The sequence below is a fragment of the Phocoena sinus genome, chromosome 14, assembly GCF_008692025.1.
Source record: "Phocoena sinus isolate mPhoSin1 chromosome 14, mPhoSin1.pri, whole genome shotgun sequence".
NCBI classification, from domain to species: domain Eukaryota; kingdom Metazoa; phylum Chordata; class Mammalia; order Artiodactyla; family Phocoenidae; genus Phocoena; species Phocoena sinus.
The window spans coordinates 82,080,037-82,102,614 of NC_045776.1; the positions used below are offsets into that span (position 1 = coordinate 82,080,037).

The 22,578-nt window shown below is 44.8% G+C and overlaps 1 protein-coding gene across 2 annotated transcripts in view; it reads left to right on the top strand.

The window, feature by feature from the left end:
* The window catches only part of WDR66 (WD repeat domain 66), a 68,341-nt gene that overhangs the window by 16,344 nt on the left and 29,419 nt on the right, over positions 1 to 22,578 (top strand). For both annotated transcript variants that reach the window (XM_032603013.1, XM_032603014.1), the window contains exons 8-15: positions 7,996 to 8,073; positions 9,377 to 9,427; positions 12,588 to 12,802; positions 15,544 to 15,738; positions 16,463 to 16,713; positions 17,049 to 17,200; positions 18,267 to 18,440; positions 19,453 to 19,637. In XM_032603013.1, coding sequence (XP_032458904.1) covers positions 7,996 to 8,073; positions 9,377 to 9,427; positions 12,588 to 12,802; positions 15,544 to 15,738; positions 16,463 to 16,713; positions 17,049 to 17,200; positions 18,267 to 18,440; positions 19,453 to 19,637 — 1,301 coding nt within the window. The remainder of the gene's footprint in view (positions 1 to 7,995; positions 8,074 to 9,376; positions 9,428 to 12,587; positions 12,803 to 15,543; positions 15,739 to 16,462; positions 16,714 to 17,048; positions 17,201 to 18,266; positions 18,441 to 19,452; positions 19,638 to 22,578) is intronic.

Below are 22,578 nucleotides of genomic sequence, written 5' to 3' on the forward strand. Positions count from 1 at the left end.
CCAGGGAAGCCCCGCTAATTTTTTTGATCACCTCTTATGTGCCAGATTGTGCTAAGTTCTTTGCATACAGTATCTCATGTAATCCGTGCAAACATGCTGAGAAGATGTTACTGTGGGATTCATATTACTACTATTAACTATCAAATAATTGGTCTAAAGTCACCCAGCTAGCAGCCTTTCTTATTCTAGAAGCATGTTCTGAACTGCTCTGCATATAGGGGAGTTATTCTTCTCGATTTGCGTGAGGTGACTTGCCGAGGGCACCCAGAGCATTGACTGTGCTGCTCTGCATCATCTCATTCATGCTCGCAGCCGTCATTCACCTGCATTTATTGAGTACCTACTGTGTACCAGACACTGTGGTAAGGATGTACATGGCTTGTGTGAACCAGAACCCAAGCAGGGGGTCTGGGTGACTGGACTCAGCAAGGCACACATCATTATCAGCTTTATGTCTCTCCTGCTCTCCCTCCGCCAACATTCCTTCTGCTCCCTCAAAAAAATTTCCTTCCTTGTTTTTTTTTTTTTTTGGCCATACCGCATGGCTTGTGGGACCTTAGTTCCCCGACCAGGGATCAAACCTGCACCCTTGGCAATGAAAGCGCGGAGTCCTAACCACTGAACCGCCAGGGAAGTGCCCCCCACAATTTCCTTACTTCTCAAAGCTACCAGCCATACCTGGGTATTTAGGATGGGTTTTTCTATTGCTACCAAAAATGCGTTGGGGATTTTGATAGAGATTGCATTGAATCTATAGATTGCTTTGGGTAGTCTTGTCATCTTAACAGCATTGTCTTCCAGTCCACGAGCATGGATATCTTTCTGTTTATTTTATTTGTTTCTTTTTTAATAGATTTATTTTATTTATTTATTTATGACTGTGTTGGGTCTTTGTTGCTGCATGCGGGCTTTCTCTAGTTGTGGCAAGCGGGGGCTACTCTTTGTTGCGGTGCGCGGGCTTCTCATTGTGGTGGCTTCTCTTGTTGCTGAGCACAGGCTCCAGGCGCACGGGCTTCAGTAGGTGTGGTGCACGGGCTTAGTTGCTCCGTGGCATGTGGGGTCTTCCCAGACCAGGGCTTGAACCCGTGTCCCCTGCATTGGCAGGCGGATTCTTTGGGTTTTTTTTTACATCTTTATTGGAGTATAATTGCTTTACAATGGTGTGTTAGTTTCTGCTTTATATCAAAGTGAATCAGTTATTCATATGTTCCCATATCTCTTCCCTCTTGCGTCTCCCTCCCTCCCACCCTCCCTATCCCACCCCTCCAGGCGGTCACAAAGCACCGAGCTGATCTCCCGGCAGGCGGATTCTTGACAACTGCGCCACCAGGGAAGCCCCTGTCTTTCTGTTTATTTACGTCTTCTTTAATTTCTTTCAGCAGCAGCAGCATTTTGTAGTTTTCAGCGTACAAATCTTTCACCTCCTCGGCTAAATTTATTCCTAAGTATTTTTTTTTTTTGATGCTATTATTAAGTGGAATTGTTTTCTTAATTTTCTTCTCAGAATGTTCATTGTTAGTGTATAGAACTTCAACTGATTTCTATATTGCAACTTTGCTAAATACACATGGCTATTGAAATTTCGGGAATTCCCTGGCAGTCCGGTGGTTGGGACTCCGCATTTACACTGCAGGGAGCTCAGGTTCAATCCCTGGTTGGGGAACTAAGATCTCCACAAGCCGTGTGGCGTGATCCAAACAAACAAAAATGGAAATTGATTAAAGTACAAATTCATTTCCTCGGCTTCACTAGCCACATTTCAGCCACTCATTATCCACATGCGGCTGGTGGCTACATTGTTGGCAGCACAGGTGTTAGAACACCTCCACCCTAACGGGAAGTGCTGCTGGACAGCACCACACAAGCTCCCCCAGTTCTGGGTGAGCCCCACCCTCAGCCTCCTCTGGACCTGGACCCCAGTGGGCTGAATGTAGCTGGGGAGAAGCACCCAATCCAGCAGATTCATCCTACTTGCAATTCAGTCACGAATTTCAAGACGGCTCTGGGCCTGGCTTGGCCGCTCTGGTCGGCTGTGACACTTTTCATTTCCAGAGACGACAGTTTCACACCTGCTCATCCCACCTCCCCACTCCCTGCTTCCCATGCTCAGCGGGTGACCGCCCCCAACCCTGTGTTTCATTGAGAAAATGGAAGCCATCAGATACAAACACGGGCCTGTTCTCCCTCCCCAGCCTGCAACACACCTTCAACCCCGCCATCTTCTCTTTTCCCCTCTGACTGCGGCGAAGGGCCAGCGCACTAGATACCCCCCCCCCCGCCCCCACCACCGCTGGCTGCCTCAGGGCCCTTCTCCTGCAGCTGTCAACTCTCCCTCTACTGAGAATAAACACGCTTCAGGACCACCGGTCCTGAGAGAACTCCTCCGACCCCACGTCTCCTTCCAGCTACGCCCTCTGCCCCTCTTCCCAGGGAAACTTCTCAGAAGCGCTGTCCACACTTGCTTTCTCTACTTCCTCGTCTCATTTACTTTTTTTTTTTTTTTGCAAGAAATAGTTGACTTCTTTACACTTTATTGCTAAATAAGGCATACATGCAAAATGTGTACATTTTAAGGAAGAAAATAAAATGTACCTGTGTGCTCACCACTGGATCATGAAATAGAATGTTACCGAAACCCTAGAAACCCCTGTGTTCCCCTCCCCGATCTCATCCCAAGCTTTGCTCCCGAGTTAACCATTATCCCAAATTTTGTGTTATACCTGCCTGTGCTTTTCTTTATACTTTTCCCCAGTGATGTATGTGTCCTTCAATACTGTCTTCTTTCATTTTACCTGTTCTTGACCTTTCTGTGTTTGGAATCAGACTAATTGCTTCATCTGCTCAGCATTGTTTCTGAGATTCACTGATGTCGATTCTTGAGCTGTAATTCCTATTCACTTTCACTGCTGTACAGTTTTTTTGTTCTTTGAGTGTCACACAACTTATTTATCCATCCTCTGTTGATGGACATTTCTGTTCTTTTCATCTGTCCTCCACCCACCCACAGCTCTACCAGCACTATGCTTATCACGGTCACTGGTGTTCCCAAATCAAACGGACGTTGTGGAACCCTCATCACACCCTTCCCAGTGGGGTCACAAGACGCTTCTCCTGCTGTCTCCCCGGCCATTCTTTCTCAGGTTCCTTTGAGGCTTCTTCTTTCATTTTACACCTTCTAAATCTTGGCGTTCCTCAGGGTTTGGTTCTGGGAGCTCTTCTTCTGCCTCTTCCTCTTCTTGCCATGCTTGCTTCTTGGGTATCTCATCCCAGTGGCTGTAAGTACCATTTATTTCCAAGGTCGATGCTGGACTCCTTCCTCTCCTCCCTGTCTGCACTGCCACCATCTAGTCCAGACCACAGTCACCTCTGCCTGCATGACCTCCACATCCTCCCAGCTGATCTCTGCTGCACCCTGGCCAATCTCCCCACAGCAGTCAGAGTGATATATTTTTTTTTTTTCGCGGTACGTGGGCCTCTCACTGTTGTGGCCTCTCCCGTTGCGGAGCACAGGCTCCGGACACTCAGGCTCAGCGGTCATGGCTCACGGGCCCAGCCGCTCCACGGCATGTGGGATCTTCCCGGACCGGGGCACGAACCTGTGTCCCCTGCATGAGCAGGCGGATTCTCAACCACTGCGTCACCAGGGAAGCCCCAGAGTGATATTTTTTAAATAAGCAAAACGGATTATATCATATCACTCCCTGACTCAGAATCCTTCAATGCCTTCCCTTGTCCTTAGAATAAAACCCAGACTCCTCACTATGGCCTTCAAGGTATGATCTCTTCCCTCTATCCATCTCCCAACATCGACTCTCCTGTTTATTAATGTTACTTTGCATATTTTAATGAATTTTATGAAATAGACTCTTTGTAGAGGGCTCTGGCTTCTTTCACCCAACATAATTTTTTTTAAAGATGTATTATTTATTTTTAAAATTTTTATTTATTTTTATTTTTGGCTGTGTTAGGTCTCTGTTGCTGTGCATGGGCTTTCTCTAGTTGAGGAGAGCCAGGGGCCACTCTTCGTTGCAGTGCACGGCCTTTTCATTGCGGTGACTTCTCTTGTTGTGGAGCACGGGCTCTAGGTACGTGGGCTTCAGTAGTTGTGGCTCACGGACTCTAGAGTGAAGTCTCAGTAGTTGTGCCGCACGGGCTTAGTTGCTCTGCGGCATGTGGGATCTTCCCGGACCAAGGCTCAAACCTGTGTCCCCTGCATTGGCAGGCAATCCTTAACCACTGCGCCACCAGGGAAGCCCTATTTATTTATTTTTATTATTATTTTTGGGCTGCCGTGGGTCTTCGTTGCTGTGTGCGGGCTTTCTCTAGTTGCAGCGAGTGGGTGCTAGTCTTTGTTGCGGTGCACGGGCTTCTAATCGCGGTGGCTTCTCTTGTTGCAGACTACAGGCTCTAGGCGCACAGGCTTCAGTAGTTGTGGCACGTGGGCTCAGTATTTGTGTCTTGTGGGCTATAGAGTGCAGGCTCACTGTGGTTGTGGCGCACACGCTTAGTTGCTCCACGGCATGTGTGATCTTCCTGGACCAGGGCTGGAACCTGCACTAGCAGACGGATTCTTTTCTTTTTAAATAAATTTATTTATTTTTTATTTTTATTTTATTTTTGGCTGCATTGGGTCTTCTTTGCTGTGCGTGGGCTTTCTCTAGTTGTGGCAGGCGGGGGCTACTCTGCATTGTGGTGCATGGGCTTCTCATCGCAGTGGCTTCTCTTGTTGCACAGCATGGTCTCTAGGCACGCAGGGTTCAGTAGTTGTGGCATGCGGGCTCAGTAGCTGTGGTTCGTGGGCTCTAGAGCACAGGCTCAGTAGTTGTGGCGCACGGGCTTAGTTGCTTCACGGCATGTGGGATCTTCCCAGACCAGGACTTGAACCCGTGTCCCCTGCATTGGCAGGTGGATTCTTAACCACTGTGCCACCAGGGAAGTCCTTTGTTTTTTATTCTTTATTTTTCTCCCACCCTATGCTTTATTCACTTTTTTTAATACATCTTTATTGGAGTATAATTGCTTTACAATGTTGTGTTAGTATCCCCCATCCCCTTCCTGTTGAGCCTCCCTCCCACCCTCCCTATCCCACCCCTCTAGGTCGTCGCAAAGCACCGAGCTGATCTCCCTGTGCTGTGCAGCAGCTTCCCACTAGCTATCTATTTTACATTTGGTAGTGCATATATGCCGATGCTACTCTCTCACTACGTCCCAGCTTCCTCTTCCCCCTCTGTGTTGTCAAGTCCATTGTGTACATCTACATCTTTATTCCTGCCCTGCCACTAGGTTCATCAGTACCATTTTTCTAGATTCCATATATATGCGTTAGCATACGGTATTTGTTTTTCTCTTTCTAACTTACTTCACTCTGTATGACAGACTCTAGGTCCATCCACCTCACTAAAAATAACTCAATTTCCATTTTGTGTTTTTTAAACCATTTTTTCTTCAGATCGAGAAGTTCCACTTGATTTTTTAAAAAAATAGAGTTATCTGATTGCTGATCATCAGGGAAAGGCAAATTAAAACCCCAGTGAGATATCACCTCACGCCTATCAGAATGACCACAATATAACAAATATTGGAGAGGATGTGGAGAAAAGGGAACCCTCGTGCACTGTTGGTGGGAATGTAAACTGCTGCAGCCACTGTGGAAAACAATATGGAGGTTTCCCAAAAAACTAAAAATAGAACTTCCATATGATCTAGCAATTCCACTCCTGGATATATATCTGAAAAAACCCAAAAACACTAATTCAAAAAGATACATACACCCCAGTGTTCATAGCAGCATTATTTACAATTACCAAGATATGGAAGCAACCTAAGTGTCCATCAACAGATGAATGGATAAAGAAGATGTGGTACATATATATAATGGAATACTACTCAGCCTTAAAAAAATACCTGGATCTCCTGGGGGTCTCTTTCTGTAGATTACTTTTCTCCCTTGTTTTTCAGTCATTTGGACATGTCTCTTGCCTATGCCTGGTTATTTTTCATTGAATGCTAGATGTTGTGCTTTAAAAAGCATAGGAATAGTTTGAGGCTCAGGTTGATAATAACTTGCTCCAAGGAAGACTTACTTTTGCTTCTTAGAGGCCTTTGGCAAAGTGGTCGCCTCGATCTAATCAGAGATTGAGGTGATTTGAGGCCGATTTTCAGCCTTTGTGAGGCCTCATCCACGCACTTGCTTTCACCAGTTCTTCACCCCACCCAGGCCTTTGTGTTGTCCTGAAATTGATCATCTGACATTGGCATTGGTAGTTTACATTCCTGAAATGAGGCAGCAGTCAACAGACAAGGAATAGGACATGGGGTGGGAGAGGCAGGAATGGAACTTAAAAAGCATTTCTCAGAAAGCAAATACCATATGCTAACATATATATATGGATTTAAAAAAAAATGGTTCTGAAGAACCTAGGAGCAGGACAGGAATAAAGACGCAGATGTAGAGAATGGACTTGAGGACACGGGGAGTGGAAAGGGTAAGCTGGGATGAAGTGAGAGAGTGGCATGGACATATATACACTACCAAATGTAAAATAGATAGCTAGTGGGAAGCAGCTGCATCGCACAGGGAGATCAGCTTGGTGCTTTGTGACCACCTAGAGGGGTGGGATAGGGCGGGTGGGAGGGAGACGCAAGAGGGAGGGGATATGGGGATATATGTATGCATATCATTGATTCACTTTGTTATACAGCAGAAACTAACAGGACATTGTAAAGCAATTATACTCCAATAAAGATGAAAAAAAAATCAAAGAAAAAAATATATTTCTTGGGACTTACCTGGCAGTCCAGTGGTTAAGACTTCACCTTCCAATGCAGGGAGTGCGGGTTTGGTACCTGGTTGGGGAGCTAAGATCCCACATGCCTCAGTGCCAACAAACCAGAATGTAAAACAGAAGCAATATTGTAAGAAATTCAATAAAGACTTTAAAAATGGTCCACATCCAAAAAAATCTTTAAAAACCAAACGAAGCATTTCTCCAACCCATCTCATCTGTCTCCTGCAGCCCTCCATGTCAGGCTGCAGCTGCCCGCCTCCCATGCATATATCATTTCAAGACTTATGCCTTGTCTCCCCAGGGATTTCTCACTTGTTACTTAGTTTCTGCATTTCAGGTTTCCTTCACTTCTATAGCGTCTGCAGGGTTGATTTTTGGGGAGGGAGCCAGGCAACCCATGCTACACACCATCTTGGCAGGAATCAGAACCCCCTTCCAATATTTTGCATTCATTCCAAGTTCCCTTGTGGCCCTGTTAAATTTAGAAATGAATACACAGCAGTCTTTGTCCAAAAGGACACAGAATAAAGGTTATTGGTGAATATACTAGTTTACTTTTGCTTGCTCCAATTTATAGATGATGAATTATAATAAATAAGACTAAATAAGAAAGGAAACACGTTTGAGACCATTAATTTTAACACTCAGTATTTAAATTATATTCCTATTGCTTACAAAATGCCATGTCTTTTTTTTCTTGTTTTTTTGTTTTGTTTGTTTGTTTTTGTTATTTTGACCATGCCACGAGGCATGTGGGATCTTAGTTCCCTGACCAGGGACTGAACCTGTGCTCCCTGCAGTGGAAGTGTGGAGTCTTAACCACTGGACCACCAGGGAAATCCCCCATGACTTTTCTGTTTTATATTCCTACTCAGTTATTTAATTAAAGATATTATTTAGGGCTTCCCTGGTGGCGCAGTTGTTGAGAGTCCGCCTGTCGATGCAGGGGACATGGGTTCGTGCCCCGGTCTGGGAAGATCCCACGTGCCGCGGAGCGGCTGGGCCCGTGAGCCATGGCCACTGAGCCTGCGCGTCTGGAGCCTGTGCTCTGCAACAGGAGAGGCCACAAAAGTGAGAGGCCCTCGTACTGCAAAAAATAAATAAATAAATAAATAAAATAAAATAATTTAACTTTAACATTCAGCTTAACCAGAGAGAAACAGAAAATGTATTATAATGTAACATATTTTCATACTTTATATTTCAGAGCTACCTTACTTTTAATCCAACAAATAATAAAGAATTGGTGAGCAATAGTAAAACACAAGCAATATATTATATGTGGGTAAGTAGAAATATTTTCATTTGTTTTAAATGTATAAACAAGTATGTGTTTATTCTTTAAGTACAGATCTTTTGGTAATGTAACAATATAGTATCTACTTAGAAAGCAATAAACATATATTAAAATGTTTTGATTTAATTATAGCATTTATTTTAGTCCCATTGGAAATTAGCATATTAAATCAGAAGCAGATAATTTAAATTTCATTTAAGTTTTTAAAGTAATGTGGCAAATATTTATGTGAATATATTTAAGGTCTAAAATATATTCAAGATCAAGGGTTTTTCAAGATCTTGGACTTTATTCCCTTTCAAAAAGGAATTAACAAACAGATTGGTCATATGTATACTGACACAGGGAAAAATCATGAGATTAAAAAAATATCAAAAGTTAAACATAAAATTACCATATGACCCACCAATTTCTAGGTATATACCCCAAAGAACTGAAAACAGGTGTTCAAACAAATACTTATGCACAAATGTTCATAGCAGCAGCATTATTCACAATAATCAAAAGGTAGAAACAAATCAAATGCCCATCAACTAATGAATGGATAAACCAAATGTGGTCTATCCACATTTTATCCAATAATATATATGGAATATTATTGAGCCATTAAAAGCAATGAAGTACAGACACCTGCCACACCATGGATGAACCTTTAGAACATTATGCTGAACGAAAGAAGCCAGACACAAAAAGCCACATACTCTATAATTCCATTGATATGAACTGTCCAGAATAGGTAAATTCATAGAGACAGAAATCAGGATGGTGGTTGTCAGGGGCTGGGGGGGATGGGAGGTGACTGCTTAATGGATAGAGGGTTTCCTTTTGGGCTGACGAAAGTGTCCTGGAACTAGAGGGAATGATGGCTGCACAGTATTGTTCATGTACTAAATGGCACTAAAATTTACACTTTAAAAGGGTTAATGGTTAATTTTATATTAAGTGAATTTTCCTCAATAAAAAAATGCTAAACAAAAACGCTTTGAATTGCTGATTTTCAGTGATATGCATTCCTTCAGGTATTAATTATAGCTTCAAAGCCTTATAAATGTAGAATTCAGATTTGCACCAACTACCACTTAGTCACAATCATTTGTGGCGTTTTTTCTGTATTTACTTTTTTTTCAGAATGTTTCTAGATGTCCCTAGAGACAGCAGGTTATCCTACCTGTAGAAATTGCAAAGCTCTGATGCTGTTCAGATGCATTTGTTTTGAGTTTTGCTGTTGTAGCTCTTCTTTTGGAAACCAAGTCTTTTTTTAGTAGTGATTTTTTTTTTCTGTGCTTATCAGTATGAAGAGGGAGATATACTTGTTCACAGTGCCCCACTTTTAACAGAAAAAGTGAGTATGCCTGTTGTGCTTTTTTTTACATCTGACTGTGGAGAATAAATATGTGTGTGTCAGCTTAGTCATTTTGGGCTTCTCTTTGTATGTATCTTTATATTGCAAAATAATTTGAAATTTTTACTTAGGTCCTTTACCATACTGAATGGCCAGTTAAAAATAATGGATGGATTGTTCAAAATAATATGGATAAAAATAAATGGCAGGGACTTTCCTGGTGGTCCAGTGGCTAAGACTCTGCACTCCCAATTCAGGGGACCTGGGTTCGATTCCTGGTCAGGGAACTAGATCCTGCATGCCGCAACTGAGTTTGTATGCCGCAGTTGAAGATCCTACACGCGGCAGCAAAGATCCCTCGGGCCGCAACTAAAAACCAGCACAGCCAAATAAATATTTTAAAAATAAATAAATAAGTAAATAAATGGCAAAGAAAGTTTACTACCATGAGAAAATACCCAAGAAAGTGATGATTTTTATAATGTATGTGTGCACATGACAAAAGATGAAAGTTAATTTGGGGTGAAATAAGTAGTTGAACATGAGTGGATCCCTTTAAGCTGCTCAGTTTTCAGAGCAATAAAAATGATACTGCGTGCACTTCCCTGGCGGTCCAGTGGTTAAGACTCAGCGCTCCCAATGCAGGCAGCATGGGTTCCAACCCTGGTGGGGGAACTAAGATCCTGAAAGACGCAGGGCCAAAATTAAGTCAATGGATGGATAGATAGATAGATAGGACCTTTTTTTTTTAATTTTTTGCGGTACGTGGGCCTCTCACCGCGGGGGGCCTCCCCCGTTGCGGAGCACAGGCTCCGGACACGCAGGCCCAGCGGCCATGGCTAACGGGCCCAGCAGCTCTGCGGCATGTGGGATCCTCCCGGACCGGGGCACGAACCCGTGTCCCCTGTATCGGCAGGCGGACTCTCAACCACTGTGCCACCAGGGAAGCCCGACAGGACCATTTTTAAAAGATGATGTTGGGTATTTAGATGTTTCAGAGCCAGTAGAAAGGTGGTGAGCCAGGTGTTGGGGGGAACGTTTTATCGTTCCTGCTTTCCTTGAGTGATTGCACCTGAGGTGGACCTCGAGTCCTGTCGCCTGCAGCAGTTTCTGCTTTTGATACTCACATAACCTGCTCTCTCTGTGCAGCGGACAATGATTTTTCTGCTTCCCTTCTTCACCTTTGGTTTGACCAATAAAACTTTATTTTTCAAGAGGGCAAGCCAAAAGACGATGGACACAAGGCAAGATTATCCTGTCTGCAAACTTTGCTTTTCATACATCAAAGTATCAAAAATAAAATACAGTTAGTTCTCATTATTTGCAGCAGTTATGTTCTGTAAGGTCTCTGTAGACCTGAATTAGCGGATGCTGAATCATTGCTCCTAGGAGAGATACAGGAATAGGCTCCTGCCAGCCTAGGGTCACAGTACTTTCACCGACTGACAGATGCATGACCTTGTTTTATGTATGTTTCTGTTTAAAGACACCATATTTAATATATAATGTTGGTTCCTTAATGTTGGACTCACTAGATAGAACTCCTGTCTGAATGAGGCTTATCTAACACAGGTGTATTCTCTGTAAGGCACGTCACAGCCTTCTTGGGCTTAGGAGCACTAGACAGCATTTCAGTACCATAGTCAGGAGCCAATTTAAATACCAAAATCACCAACAAGAAGCACCAAAAAAGGCTTCCCTGGTGGCGCAGTGGTTGGTAGTCCGCCTCCCGATACAGGGGACACGGGTTCGTGCCCCGGTCCAGGAAGATCCCACATGCCGGCTGGGCACGTGAGCCATGGCCGCTGAGCCTGCGCTCCTCAGCGGGAGAGGCCGCAACAGTGAGAGGCTCGTGTACCGCAAAAAAAAAAAAAAAAAAAAAAAAAAAGCACCAAAAAAGATTTAGAACATCGCATTAAACAGGCTAGGAAAAGGACACTTGTCTCTCGTTTGAGAGCTGAAACGAGAAGGCACAGAGTTGCCTTGTTTGACCTCAGCTGGGAATGTCACGTTTTTCACCACTCGGCACATGCACACATCTGCAAATGATTGTGAAAGTGCCACGAGGATTGACTTGGGGGTTACAAATAAATATCAGAAAGTAAGTCAATTCACACATACCGAATCCACAAAGAATGAGGATCGGCTGCAGTTTGAAATGATAAAAATGCCTCGTGTTGAAACAGGGCTGTTCTTAGAAAGAATGTGATGTCCTTGCTTGACCAATTGTGCTTCTACTGACCCTCTTGTGTTCAAGTCAAAGAGATCCAACTTAGGATCTTCCCTGCCTAAGCAGAGAGTCAGGCAGCAGACTTACTGTACCATATGACAGATTGCCGAGTTTCCTTCATGTATTCATTCAGTAAACATTCACTGAGGGTTCGCTCACTGCTCTGGGTTCTTTCTATACTTCATCTCTAAGACACCCTCTAAGAAAGATGGCCTAGTGCCGTATCCTACGTAGCACACATTTAATAAGAAGTCTTGGGGCATTTCTACGTACAGCACTTAAATTTCCACTGATGGGAAAATAATTTATGATCAAAAATAAACTGAGAGAATTGTTTTTTTTTTTTTTTTTTTTTTGCGGTATGCGGGCCTCTCGCTGTTGTGGCCTCTCCCGTTGCAGAGCACAGGCTCCAGACGCGCAGGCTCAGCGGCCATGGTTCATGGGCCCAGCCGCTCCGCGGCATGTGGGATCTTCCCGGACCGGGGCACGAACCCACGTCCCCTGCATCGGCAGGCGGACTCTCAACCACTGCGCCACCAGGGAAGCCCGAGAGAATTGTTTTATAATGTTTTACAGCTGGAGCATGCTTTGTCCATGACAGACATTAGTTTCTTTATCAGTCTCTGAAACCTCAGTAAGAGAAGTTGAACAGATATAAATGATGATTAATCACTCCTTCATTTGCTTTAAGCAAACAGTTTAATTAAGCCAGTATATAACCCTTCACTTGCTCTTAGCAAACCTTCAGAGGTTCAGAACTGCCTGATCATGGCAATCCATGGGGGAGGGTTTTTTTAAATGATTTTTTCTTTTTTACTTTATTTTTTTCTTACTATATTTAGGTAAAACATTATAAAATGTCGTGTTGATAAATGTTTTGTTTTATATTTACTACCAAAGGTAACTCATAACCTGTCTCTTGAAATGCAGACATTCAACAAGCTCGTGGGAAAATTTAGCCAGTCAGTCTTTCATTTGAATTTAACCCAAATACTGTCGGCGACAATGGAAGGGAAGCTGGTTGTCTGGGACGTTTACCGCCCACTGCTGTCTGCCTCCACCTCTTTGGGCTTTCCCCACATCACACCTTGTAAACTGGTTCATTTGCAGAAGGAGGGTATCACTGTGCTTACTACAGTTGACAGGTACTTAATTAATTAAAAAGTAGCTATAGATGATTATAAAATTATTTCAAAACCCTTTTGGAGGTATACACGTATGTTGTACACGCATAGATTGTTTCTGGGGAGAGCCAATTAACTGGAAACACTGGCTGCCTCTGAGGAAAAGAACTGAGAGCTAGGATCAAGGATGGGGGTGGATTTACTTCTTTTTATAGTCTCATTTGTACTGATTGGTTTGCTTTTTTAAAAAAAAAAATCATGGGCATGTATTACTTTTTTTTTATAGTAATTTAATATTTTATTTATTTATTTTATTTTTGGCTGCGTTGGGTCTTCGCTGCTGCGCGCAGGCTTTCTCTAGTTGCAGCGAGTGGGGGCTACTCTTCATTGCGGTGCACAGGCTTCTCATTGCAGTGGCTTCTCTTGTTACAGAGCATGGGCTGTAGAGCACACAGCCTTCAGTAGTTGTGGCATGCGGGCTTCAGTAGTTGTGGCTCGTGAGCTGTAGAGCGCAGGCTCAGTAGTTGTGGTGCACGGGCTTAGTTGCTCTGCGGCATATGGGATCTTCCCGGACCCGGGCTTGAACCCGTGTCCCCTGTACTGGCAGGTGGCTTCTTAACCGCTGCACCACCAGGGAAGTCCCAGGCATGTATTACTTTTAACAGTCCTTTTGTGTTGGTGAAACAAAAAGTAACTAATTTTTTTTCTTCTGCCCTAATTAGACTTATTTTGCCCATACTTTAAATTTAAGAAAAGGACATAAATAGCTATATATTTTTTTCTGATTACAGAATAACATTTACCCATCATGAAAAGATGAACCACAACATAACTTTATAAAGTTCCCTAACTCTTTGATTTTGAGAGGCTGCGGGAGCACATAGATGATCTAAGCCTTATGCCTTAGCCTCAGACATAAAGGGGTTCACATTGCCAGATGCATCCCTTCCTTGCCAAGTGACCTTGGACAAGGTACTTAAATGTGCTGAGCCTCCAGTCTTCCATCTGTAAAGTAGGCATAGGCAATACTGTCCCTCCAGAGTGATTTTGTGAGGATGGCTTGCGGAATCTTAGTTCCCTGACCAGGGATTGAACCCTGGCCCCGGCAGTGAAAGCTCTGAGTCCTAACCACTGGACCTCCAGGGAATTCCCAAGCCTTGTAAAACTCTTAGCATGTCATCTGTACAGGGGAGCTCTCGGTAAAACAGCCATTATCAGTGTGCTGGAGACGATTGCCTCGTGACAAGAACCCTGCCCACGTGGTTGGAGTCACTGTGCCATCTGCTTCCCAGAAGCCCATTGCTTTATTGACCCCTTCTTTTAATACAGAGGAACAGTGAGGTCCTGGCGTGGCTTTACAAAGACAAATGTAAATCGTCATCTTCACTCACTTGATAAGAAAAGACAGTAGTAGAATTGCAGTTGGTGTTGCAATCAACTTTTAATTGTTGGGGGTTAGGACCCAGGGAAGACCAGGCCTGGGTTTCCTTTTCTCCATGTTAAATAAAACCCAGCCAGGACCCCAGAGCCGTTGCTGGAAAAGGTCTCAGGAAACACTTAGCTTGTTTTGCCATTTCTGTCCAGCAGAGGGCTGTGAATGACATTCTCGCCAATTACTCGGCCCACCTGCCTTGCTTATTAATCAGAAACCTCATTTAATCACTTTGCGTATATAAGAGAAAATTCATCCCACACCTCCCCCCGCCCCCCATGATTAGAATTATGTCAGAGGCTTTAAAAAAAAACAAGCTCATTTGGGATGGCTCTGAGGACTGGAAATAAAAGCTGTTTTGTCACGCAGCACTGCCTTTGGCTGTGGTGACTGGACAGGGTTTTACAATCGATTGCTCTCACAGCAGTGTCCTCCTGTATCTCGTTGCCAGCCTGCGTGATTTCAGAGGAATGGCTGATGGACTCTGTTGTCATCTGTAGTCTTTCGGCAGAGGATGTAAATCACTGCCCACTGCCATTGCATGGGGCTGATCTTGCGGGGCAGGGAAGAGGAGAGCAGAGAGCATGGGCTTTGCATAAGATACACCTGGATCCCTGCATAGCCTAGCCACGTGGCCCTGATAGGGTTGCCAGGTTTATGTACGTCCCAAACGTTGCATGGGGCAACTGCATTTGGGACCATGCAATATATGGGACATACTTATTCTGAAAATTTACTCATTGTTCATCTGAAATTCAAATTTAACTGGGTATCCTGCATTTTTATTTGCTAAATCTGGCAATCTGAGGCCTTGAGCCTTAAGTTTCCTAGATGTGAACTGGGATGACAGTAAAATCAGCCACATAAGGGCAATATTTTTTTTTAATAAATGTATTTATTTTTACTTCTGGCTGTGTTGGGTCTTTGTGCTGCGTGCGGGCTTTCTCTAGCTGCAGCGAGTGGGGGCTACTCTTCATTGTGGTACGCGGACCCCTCACTGCGGCGGCTTCTCTTGTTGTGGAGCACAGGCTCCAGGCACGCGGGCTTCAGTAGTTGTGGCTTGCGGCCTCTCTAGAGCGCAGGTTCAGTAGTTGTGGCGCATGGGCTTAGTTTCTCAGCAGCATGTGGGATCTTCCCGGACCAGGGCTTGAACCCGTGCCACTGCATTGGCAGGTGGATTCTTAACCACTGCACCACCAGGGAATCCCAGGGCAGTATTAAGTGAAAGTTTTTACAATGCCCGGAGTCCAGGGGCTGACATATAATTAGGTGTTCAATAGATGGTACTCATTACCATTATTTAACAAACCGATGTTATTCTCCATTTCAGCTATATTGTCACAGGTGACATTCGGGGTAACATCAAGTTCTACGATCACACCCTGTCCATTGTGAACTGGTACAGCCACTTCAAACTGAGCTCCATAAGAAGCCTGTCCTTCTCAAAGACCCCGGCAACTCCTCCGACTGAAAATACAAACTATCCTCCAGACTGCACTTTAAAAGGTGACCGTTTTATTGTAAGGTGAGTTGTTAATGAATCTCATCATTTGCATGGTCAAAAAGTGATGTCTTCTTTTAGTTTGTGTACAGTGGGATCTTCTTCCTATTCCTGGGATGTGAACTCGAGGGTACTGGCCTCCCTAGTCAGTCCTTCACCTGCCTTGCAGACGGATCTCCCTGGCTGATCACAATCACTATTTAATCGATTTTTTAAGTGAAACATCATTCTCCTGTTAAGAATGTCTAGTGGTGGGAAGCTGGAAAGGGCTCTAATCTCTGTTGCCTCTGGAGTCCTTTGCTGTAGGTTGGTCTCCTTTCTCGAAGCTGAGTTTGTCCTAGCACTACAGTTAAAGGGATTTGATAGTTAATAGCCATAACATTTCAAGACAGAATTATCTGTGAGTCTGCTTAATTACCCTTGTGGTATTTGCAGGCACATCTGTATGTGTGCACCAAACTCCATATTTGCATACACAAATGAATATTTGCATGTGCAGATTAGCTAATTGTACAACTGACTGTCCATCTGCATACTTAATGACTCAATTTACATGTAGAAATGTGGGCTTTTTCACTTGCAAATGGAGGCTGTTGGGTATTGGTGGTATATTTTTGGAGATGTTGGGTTAATAATGTCACTAAATTACAGACGACAGAGGCGTTTCGTGTGTAATTAGCAGCAGAATAGCTGGCGTGCCCCATTCCCTGCAAACACTGATGCTGTTGGGTCTCTCCTTGGCAAACAGGAATTTTATCATTGGAACGTCGGATGCGTCAGTGTACCACTTAACAGCAGATGAGACCAAACTTGAGAAGTTATTTGTAGAGCCCAAGGATGCCATTTGTGCCATCTCCTGCCACCCGTACCAACCCCTCATTGCCATCGGGAGTTTCTGTGGGGTGATCAAAGTGTGGGATTATGAACAGAAAAAATACCTCTTCAGCAGGATCTTTGAGAAGGGGCTTGGAGTCCAGAGTCTGACCTACAACCCCGAAGGTATTTTCATTTTGTCAGCCTGTCTTAGGTTTTAAACTGAAAACAGATCCAAATGGCTAATCCCTTGGCTGTCACAGCTCCAGGAAGGTTACCTTGACCCTCTCCCCGCACCAGGCCAGATGGGATGCCTTCTCCCCCTGGACACTGCAGAGCTCCGTACCGCCTGGTCTCATCCCACGATGCCATGCTTTCCAGTTTACTTCTCCTTCTCAGGACCTTGTCTGTCGTGTTCGTTGCTGTCTCCTTGGCATGTAGAATAAGGCCTGGCGTGGAGTCGATGTTTCTTGAGTGAATGAAGTCCTTTTCGATCATTGTTCTCTGGCTTGTGATTTCAGGAGCTCTCCTCGGAGCTGGCTTCACAGAAGGGACCGTTTACATTCTTGATGCAATGTCCTTAGAAAGTGAAATCCCAGAGCCTTTCAAATATTCCAGAACCAGTGTGACTCACGTCAGCTTCTCCCATGACTCCCAGTATATGGCAACCGCTGTGAGTATTTTCACTGAGTGCCGTCCAGGGGCTCAGCAACCTTATTTAAAGCCACAAGGGAGAGGGGCTGGGAGTTAGGGGGGATGGGGAGTAGCTGCTAGAGGTTACAGGTTTCTTTTGGGGGTGATGAAAGTGTTCTAAAACTGTGATGATGGATGCACAGCTCTGTGAATATACTAAAGCCCATTGAACTGTACACTTCCAGTGGGTGAATTGTGTGGGAGGTGAATTATATCTCAATAAAGCTGTTATAAAAGGAGAAAGGGGTGGGGGAAGTTGTAGGACTTCTGCCTGAAAACAAGACCAGGGCCTCAGAACTTCCAGACTTGGATTCTGCTACTCTGACAGCTCGTTTTGGTTTGTTAGTTTTTCGGAACCCTTTCTCTGCATCCTGGGTTTTATCTTTCCCTTTGATTTTTGACGAGATGACATTCTCATTTAAGCGGAGTCTTCCACCGAGCATTTCGGATTCTGGTCCTTCCCTCTGTGAATAGGGCTCTTAATCTCAGTAAAGATTTTTCTGGGACCCCCCAACATCTCCCTTCTTGCCAGTTCTCTTGGGGGATGGGGTGGGGTGCGGGGAAGCAGCCGGCTTCACTTGAACCTCTGTCCCTTACACGCTTCCCAGCAGCACACTGACTCAGGCGCCCCAGCTCCCTTCAGGCTGCTCCCGCCCTCTCCCCAACCCCTGTCACTCTCAGCCATCATGTATATATTTTTTAATCGTACCTTTTAAAATTTTGTGAAGCCGGATAAACAGAAGGGAGGACAGAGGCAGAAAGAGTCAGGGTTTCAGTTTCCAACAGAGAATGAGTTGGGGACGAGCAAGGAGAGTAAGACCATAGTGTCAGACAAATACCATCTCTCCCTGCCCCCACCTACCTACTTTGAACCTTGATTTTCTCATCTGCAAAATGGGCATTATTTTACTACTTGCTCCAATAGACAAAGGTTTTCCTTTTGCATAAAATTTCTAAAAGCAAAGTTAGTATGAAAAACATAGTGATGATTCTTAAGTTAACAAAATCTAAAAAGGAGCAACTTCTGCTCTTTTGCTCATACTCAGGATGTAAGTTTCACCGTGGCTGTTTACGTGGTGAGAGTCAAAAATGGACGAAGGGTCTGGGAGTATTTGGCAAGACTTCGTTCTCATCGCAAGAGCATTCGAAGTGTCCTGTTCGGGGTTCATCTGGACAGCAATGAGCCGAGACTGCTGAGCCTTGGGAGAGACAGACTCTTGGTGCGCTGTTTCATTTTCCTTTGCCTGGTCACCAGGAACATGTCTCGTTATCGTTACCTCCCTGGCTTCTGGCACAGAACCAGACCCACAGTACTTGTGTTTGTTTGAGAAAATGAATGTATGACAAAGTAGCGAAAACCTTTCTGAGTTGGCACTTGGCCTTCACACGGCTCTGACACCACACAGGGACCTGTGTCCTGAGTAAGGAGGCTCCTGGGAAGTGGCACGTTGACGGTGGGGTGGGGGTACTCCCCACAGCACCGACAGCTCAGCCACCCTCGCCTCTCAGTGTATGTTTCGAAGCCAACACTTACACTTTCTGTGTGTGTAGGGGGCAGGGCCAGGCTTTCACCTCAATGTGACAACTCAGAGAATATCAGAGGGAAAGGTAGAGACAGCGGCAAATGCAATATTACATGATCGAGCCAAAAGATTCAAAATCAATCGATCTATCTGTGCATCCATCTTAACTTCCTTCCTTCCCTCCCCCCGTTACTTCCTTTATTCTATCCATCCTTCCTTCTGTCCATCCATGCTGGTCTGGCCACCAAAGCCTACATATGTGTGAAATTCAGCAGGCTGCTAATTTATGACTGTCAAGTGCTGAGACTTAGATATGAATTAGTTCCTACCCTCAAAAACTTCCCAAGATAATGATAAGTGAAGCAGTACAACATAACTGTAAGAGTTCAGGTTTTGGAGTTAGTTGGACCTAGATTTGAATTCTCATCCTCCCACTTCTTAGCTATGTGACCTTGGGGAAACCACTGAACCTCTCTGAACATCTGTTTTCTCATCTGCAAAATGGGCACAACAGTACTGCTTTGCTGGGGAGTCGTGAGTATTAAATGGCATCATCTTGCTCATAATGGATACTCCGTATTGGTAGCTTATTAGAAGTTTGGGCAAGTCTTCTCCTAGAAGTCCTGATGCTGTCTTTCCGCAGAAAAGGACTGTTGACTGACTTCGTTCACCTCAGTCCTCATGCGTATTCATCTGGGCTTCTCTGTAGATCGAGTATAATCTACTCAAGAGCTACAAAGACCACCTGGAAGTCCTGGACATTCAGCGAACTGACCAGAGCAGCTACCCCACCTGTATGGTCTGGTACCCGCCACTTACCAAGGAGCTCTTCCTCCTCATTTGCAACAGTGGCTACAAAGTGAAGCTTTTCAATTCAACCACAAAAATGTGCAGGTAAGCACGGGAGCTTCCCGCTAATGGCACGTAAATCAGTTTCTCAGCGCCTGGCTTATTTCAAGTCCCACCTTAAGGACCGGCAAGCAGCTTGGCTACCATCACAACCCTCCTCCCTTTGCAGAGGAGGAAACTGAGGCACAGATAAGGGGGGAAGTTCTCACCAAAGGTCACATGGTTAGGAAGTGCCAGAGTCAGGATTCAAACCCAGAGCCCTTGTTTCTGAGCCCAGCACTGCACAGGGATAAGGTACCCAGAGCTCAGTGCCTGAGGCTAAGGGAAGGAACTGGACTCCGAGGCTCCGGAGAAGTTGCTGATGTGTGATAAAATCTTCTGTTCTTCCCTTGTGGATAAAAACAGATAGTTTCAGAATGGACTTGAGGACATGGGGAGGGGGAAGGGTGAGCTGGGACAAAGTGAGACAGTGGCGTGGACATATATATACTACCAAATGTAAAATAGATAGCTAGTGGAAAGCAGCCGCATAGCACAGGGAGATCAGCTTGGTGTTTTGCGACCACCTAGAGGGGTGGGGTAGGGAGGGTGGGAGGGAGACGCAAGAGGAAGGAGATATGGGGACATATGTATATGTATAGCTGATTCACTTTGTTATAAAGCAGAAACTAACACACCATTGTAAAGCAATTATACTTCAATAAAGATGTTAAAGAAAAAACGACAGATAGTTTCACCTGAATACTATCAGTTGTTTAATTTTTCTTATTCTTCGTTCTTAAAGGAGTTTTAAGTTCAACTAATAGCATTCTTTGTTCTCTCAGCAACTATTTACTGGGCCCCTACCTGAGCCAGGTGCTGTTCTAGGTGCTGAAGATGGAGATGAAAACAAAACAATGTTTCTGTCACCATGAAATTTGCATTTTATTGGGGAAGTGGAGTTCATGTTAGAAGCTGGGCTGGAGACCCATGTTTGAGGTCAGCACACCTGGTGGTTTAAAGCCATGAGATGAGAGAAGATTCCAGAGGGGAACGGTAGATGGAGAAGCGGTCAAAGGACCAAGCCCAGGGCATCCAAAGCTTAGCATCCTAGAGCAGTGGTGCCTCCCTCCCGAAGTAGGTCTGCATCTATGGCTGGCCTCTTGTGCTGCTAGGCCTGTGGGTCCAGGCTTTGCCTCTCGTGATCAGCACTGATTATGGTGCACGATCCCTGTGTCGGGGCCCTGCATTTGTCATCCCGTTTCATCTGCAAGAACCCTGCAAAGGATTGTGTCACTGGGGATCAGAGAGGTGATAAAACTTGCCCCAGGTCAAGCTGCTGGTCAGGGCAGGACTTGACCCTTGAACCAAGCTGTGACTTTGTCGTCTCCTGGGCATCACTGGGCCCTGCTGCAGCCCTGGCTTTGGAATCCTAGCTAGTCAGCCCTGGCAGGCAGCCTCTTTCTGCCTGTGGTTTGGCTGCCTCGTGGGTATGGCTAGGAAGAGCAGAGTCAGGAGAAACTGGAGGTCAGAATGCTTTAGTGACCCCACCGAGGAGGCGGAAGTTGAAAAACACCAACAGCAGCTGACCCCATGCTTGAGGAGGACCTTTTCTTGGAAATGTATCTCAGATAAGATAGGTCCTCAAAAGGCCAGGATCACCCAGGATCTTTTTTTTTTTTTTTTTCCCCAATAACCCTTTTTAATGTGACAGGGACAGGAGAGAAATCCAGCACAATTTTTTTTTTTAACTATTAAAACACTGGGAAGGAGACATTTGAAAGAAATATGTAAAAAGGAGTTTTAGGAAGATTTCAGAGTCTTTGTACATCATCTTTAACGGACACAAACTTTTTGGACAAAGAATATCCCACAGATGTGCCCAGTTCTGAGAACCTCTGCATTGGCTGAGCAGGTGGCTGGGGGATGCGGGACGGAGCGGCCCAGGCTTGGAGTTGCTGCTAACAGTAACAGCCACAGAGCCAAGCGGTGAGGAGCTTCTGCCACTGAAGATCAAGGGGAAATTAGCATAAAGCAAATTTCTTTCCTTTTTTTTTTTGTGGTACGTGGGCCTCTCACTGATGTGGCCTCTCCCGTTGCGGAGCACAGGCTCCGGACGCGCAGGCTCAGCAGCCATGGCTCACGGGCCCAGCCGCTCCGCGGCATGTGGGATCTTCCCAGACCAGGGCACGAACCCGTGTCCCCTGCATCGGCAGGTGGACTCTCAACCACTGCGCCAGCAGGGAAGCCCCTTTTTTTTTGTTTTGTTTAAATGTTTCCATCCATTGCATTTTTTGTTGCTATTATTTTTTTCTTCCAGTTTTATTGAGATATAATTAACATACAGCACTATATAAGTTGAAGGTATACAGCATAATGATTTGACTTACATACATCGTGAAGTGATATCACAGTACGTTTAGTGAACATCCATCAGCTCCTATGGGTACAAAATTAAAGAAATAGAAAAACTTTTTTTGTATAACTTTTTATAACAGTTCTTTTTTAAAAACTTTATTATTTATTTATCTTAATTTTTGGCTACGTCAGGTCTTAGTTGCGGCACGCGGGCTCCTCTCTAGTTCTGGTGCGTGGTTTTAGTTGCCCCGTGCGGCATGTGAGATGTTAGTCCCCCGACCAGGGCTTGAACCTGCGTCCCTTGCCTTGCAAGATGGGTTCTCAACCACTGGACCATCGGGGAGGTCCCTAGAAAAACATCTTTTTCTGTGAGATGAGAACTCCTAGGATTTACGCTCTTAACAGTTCTCATATGTGACACACAGCAGGGCTCCTTCTATTTATCATGTGGTACATCACGTCCCTAGGACTTATTTATCCTGTAACTGGAAGTTTGTGCCTTTTGCCTGCCTTCATCCGGTTCCCCCTTCCCCCAACCCCTCCCTTCCGGTAACCACAAATCTGATCTCTTTTTCTATGAGTTTCTTTGCTTCTGAAGTATAATTGACCTATGACACTGTATTAGTTCTCGTTACACAACATAGTGATT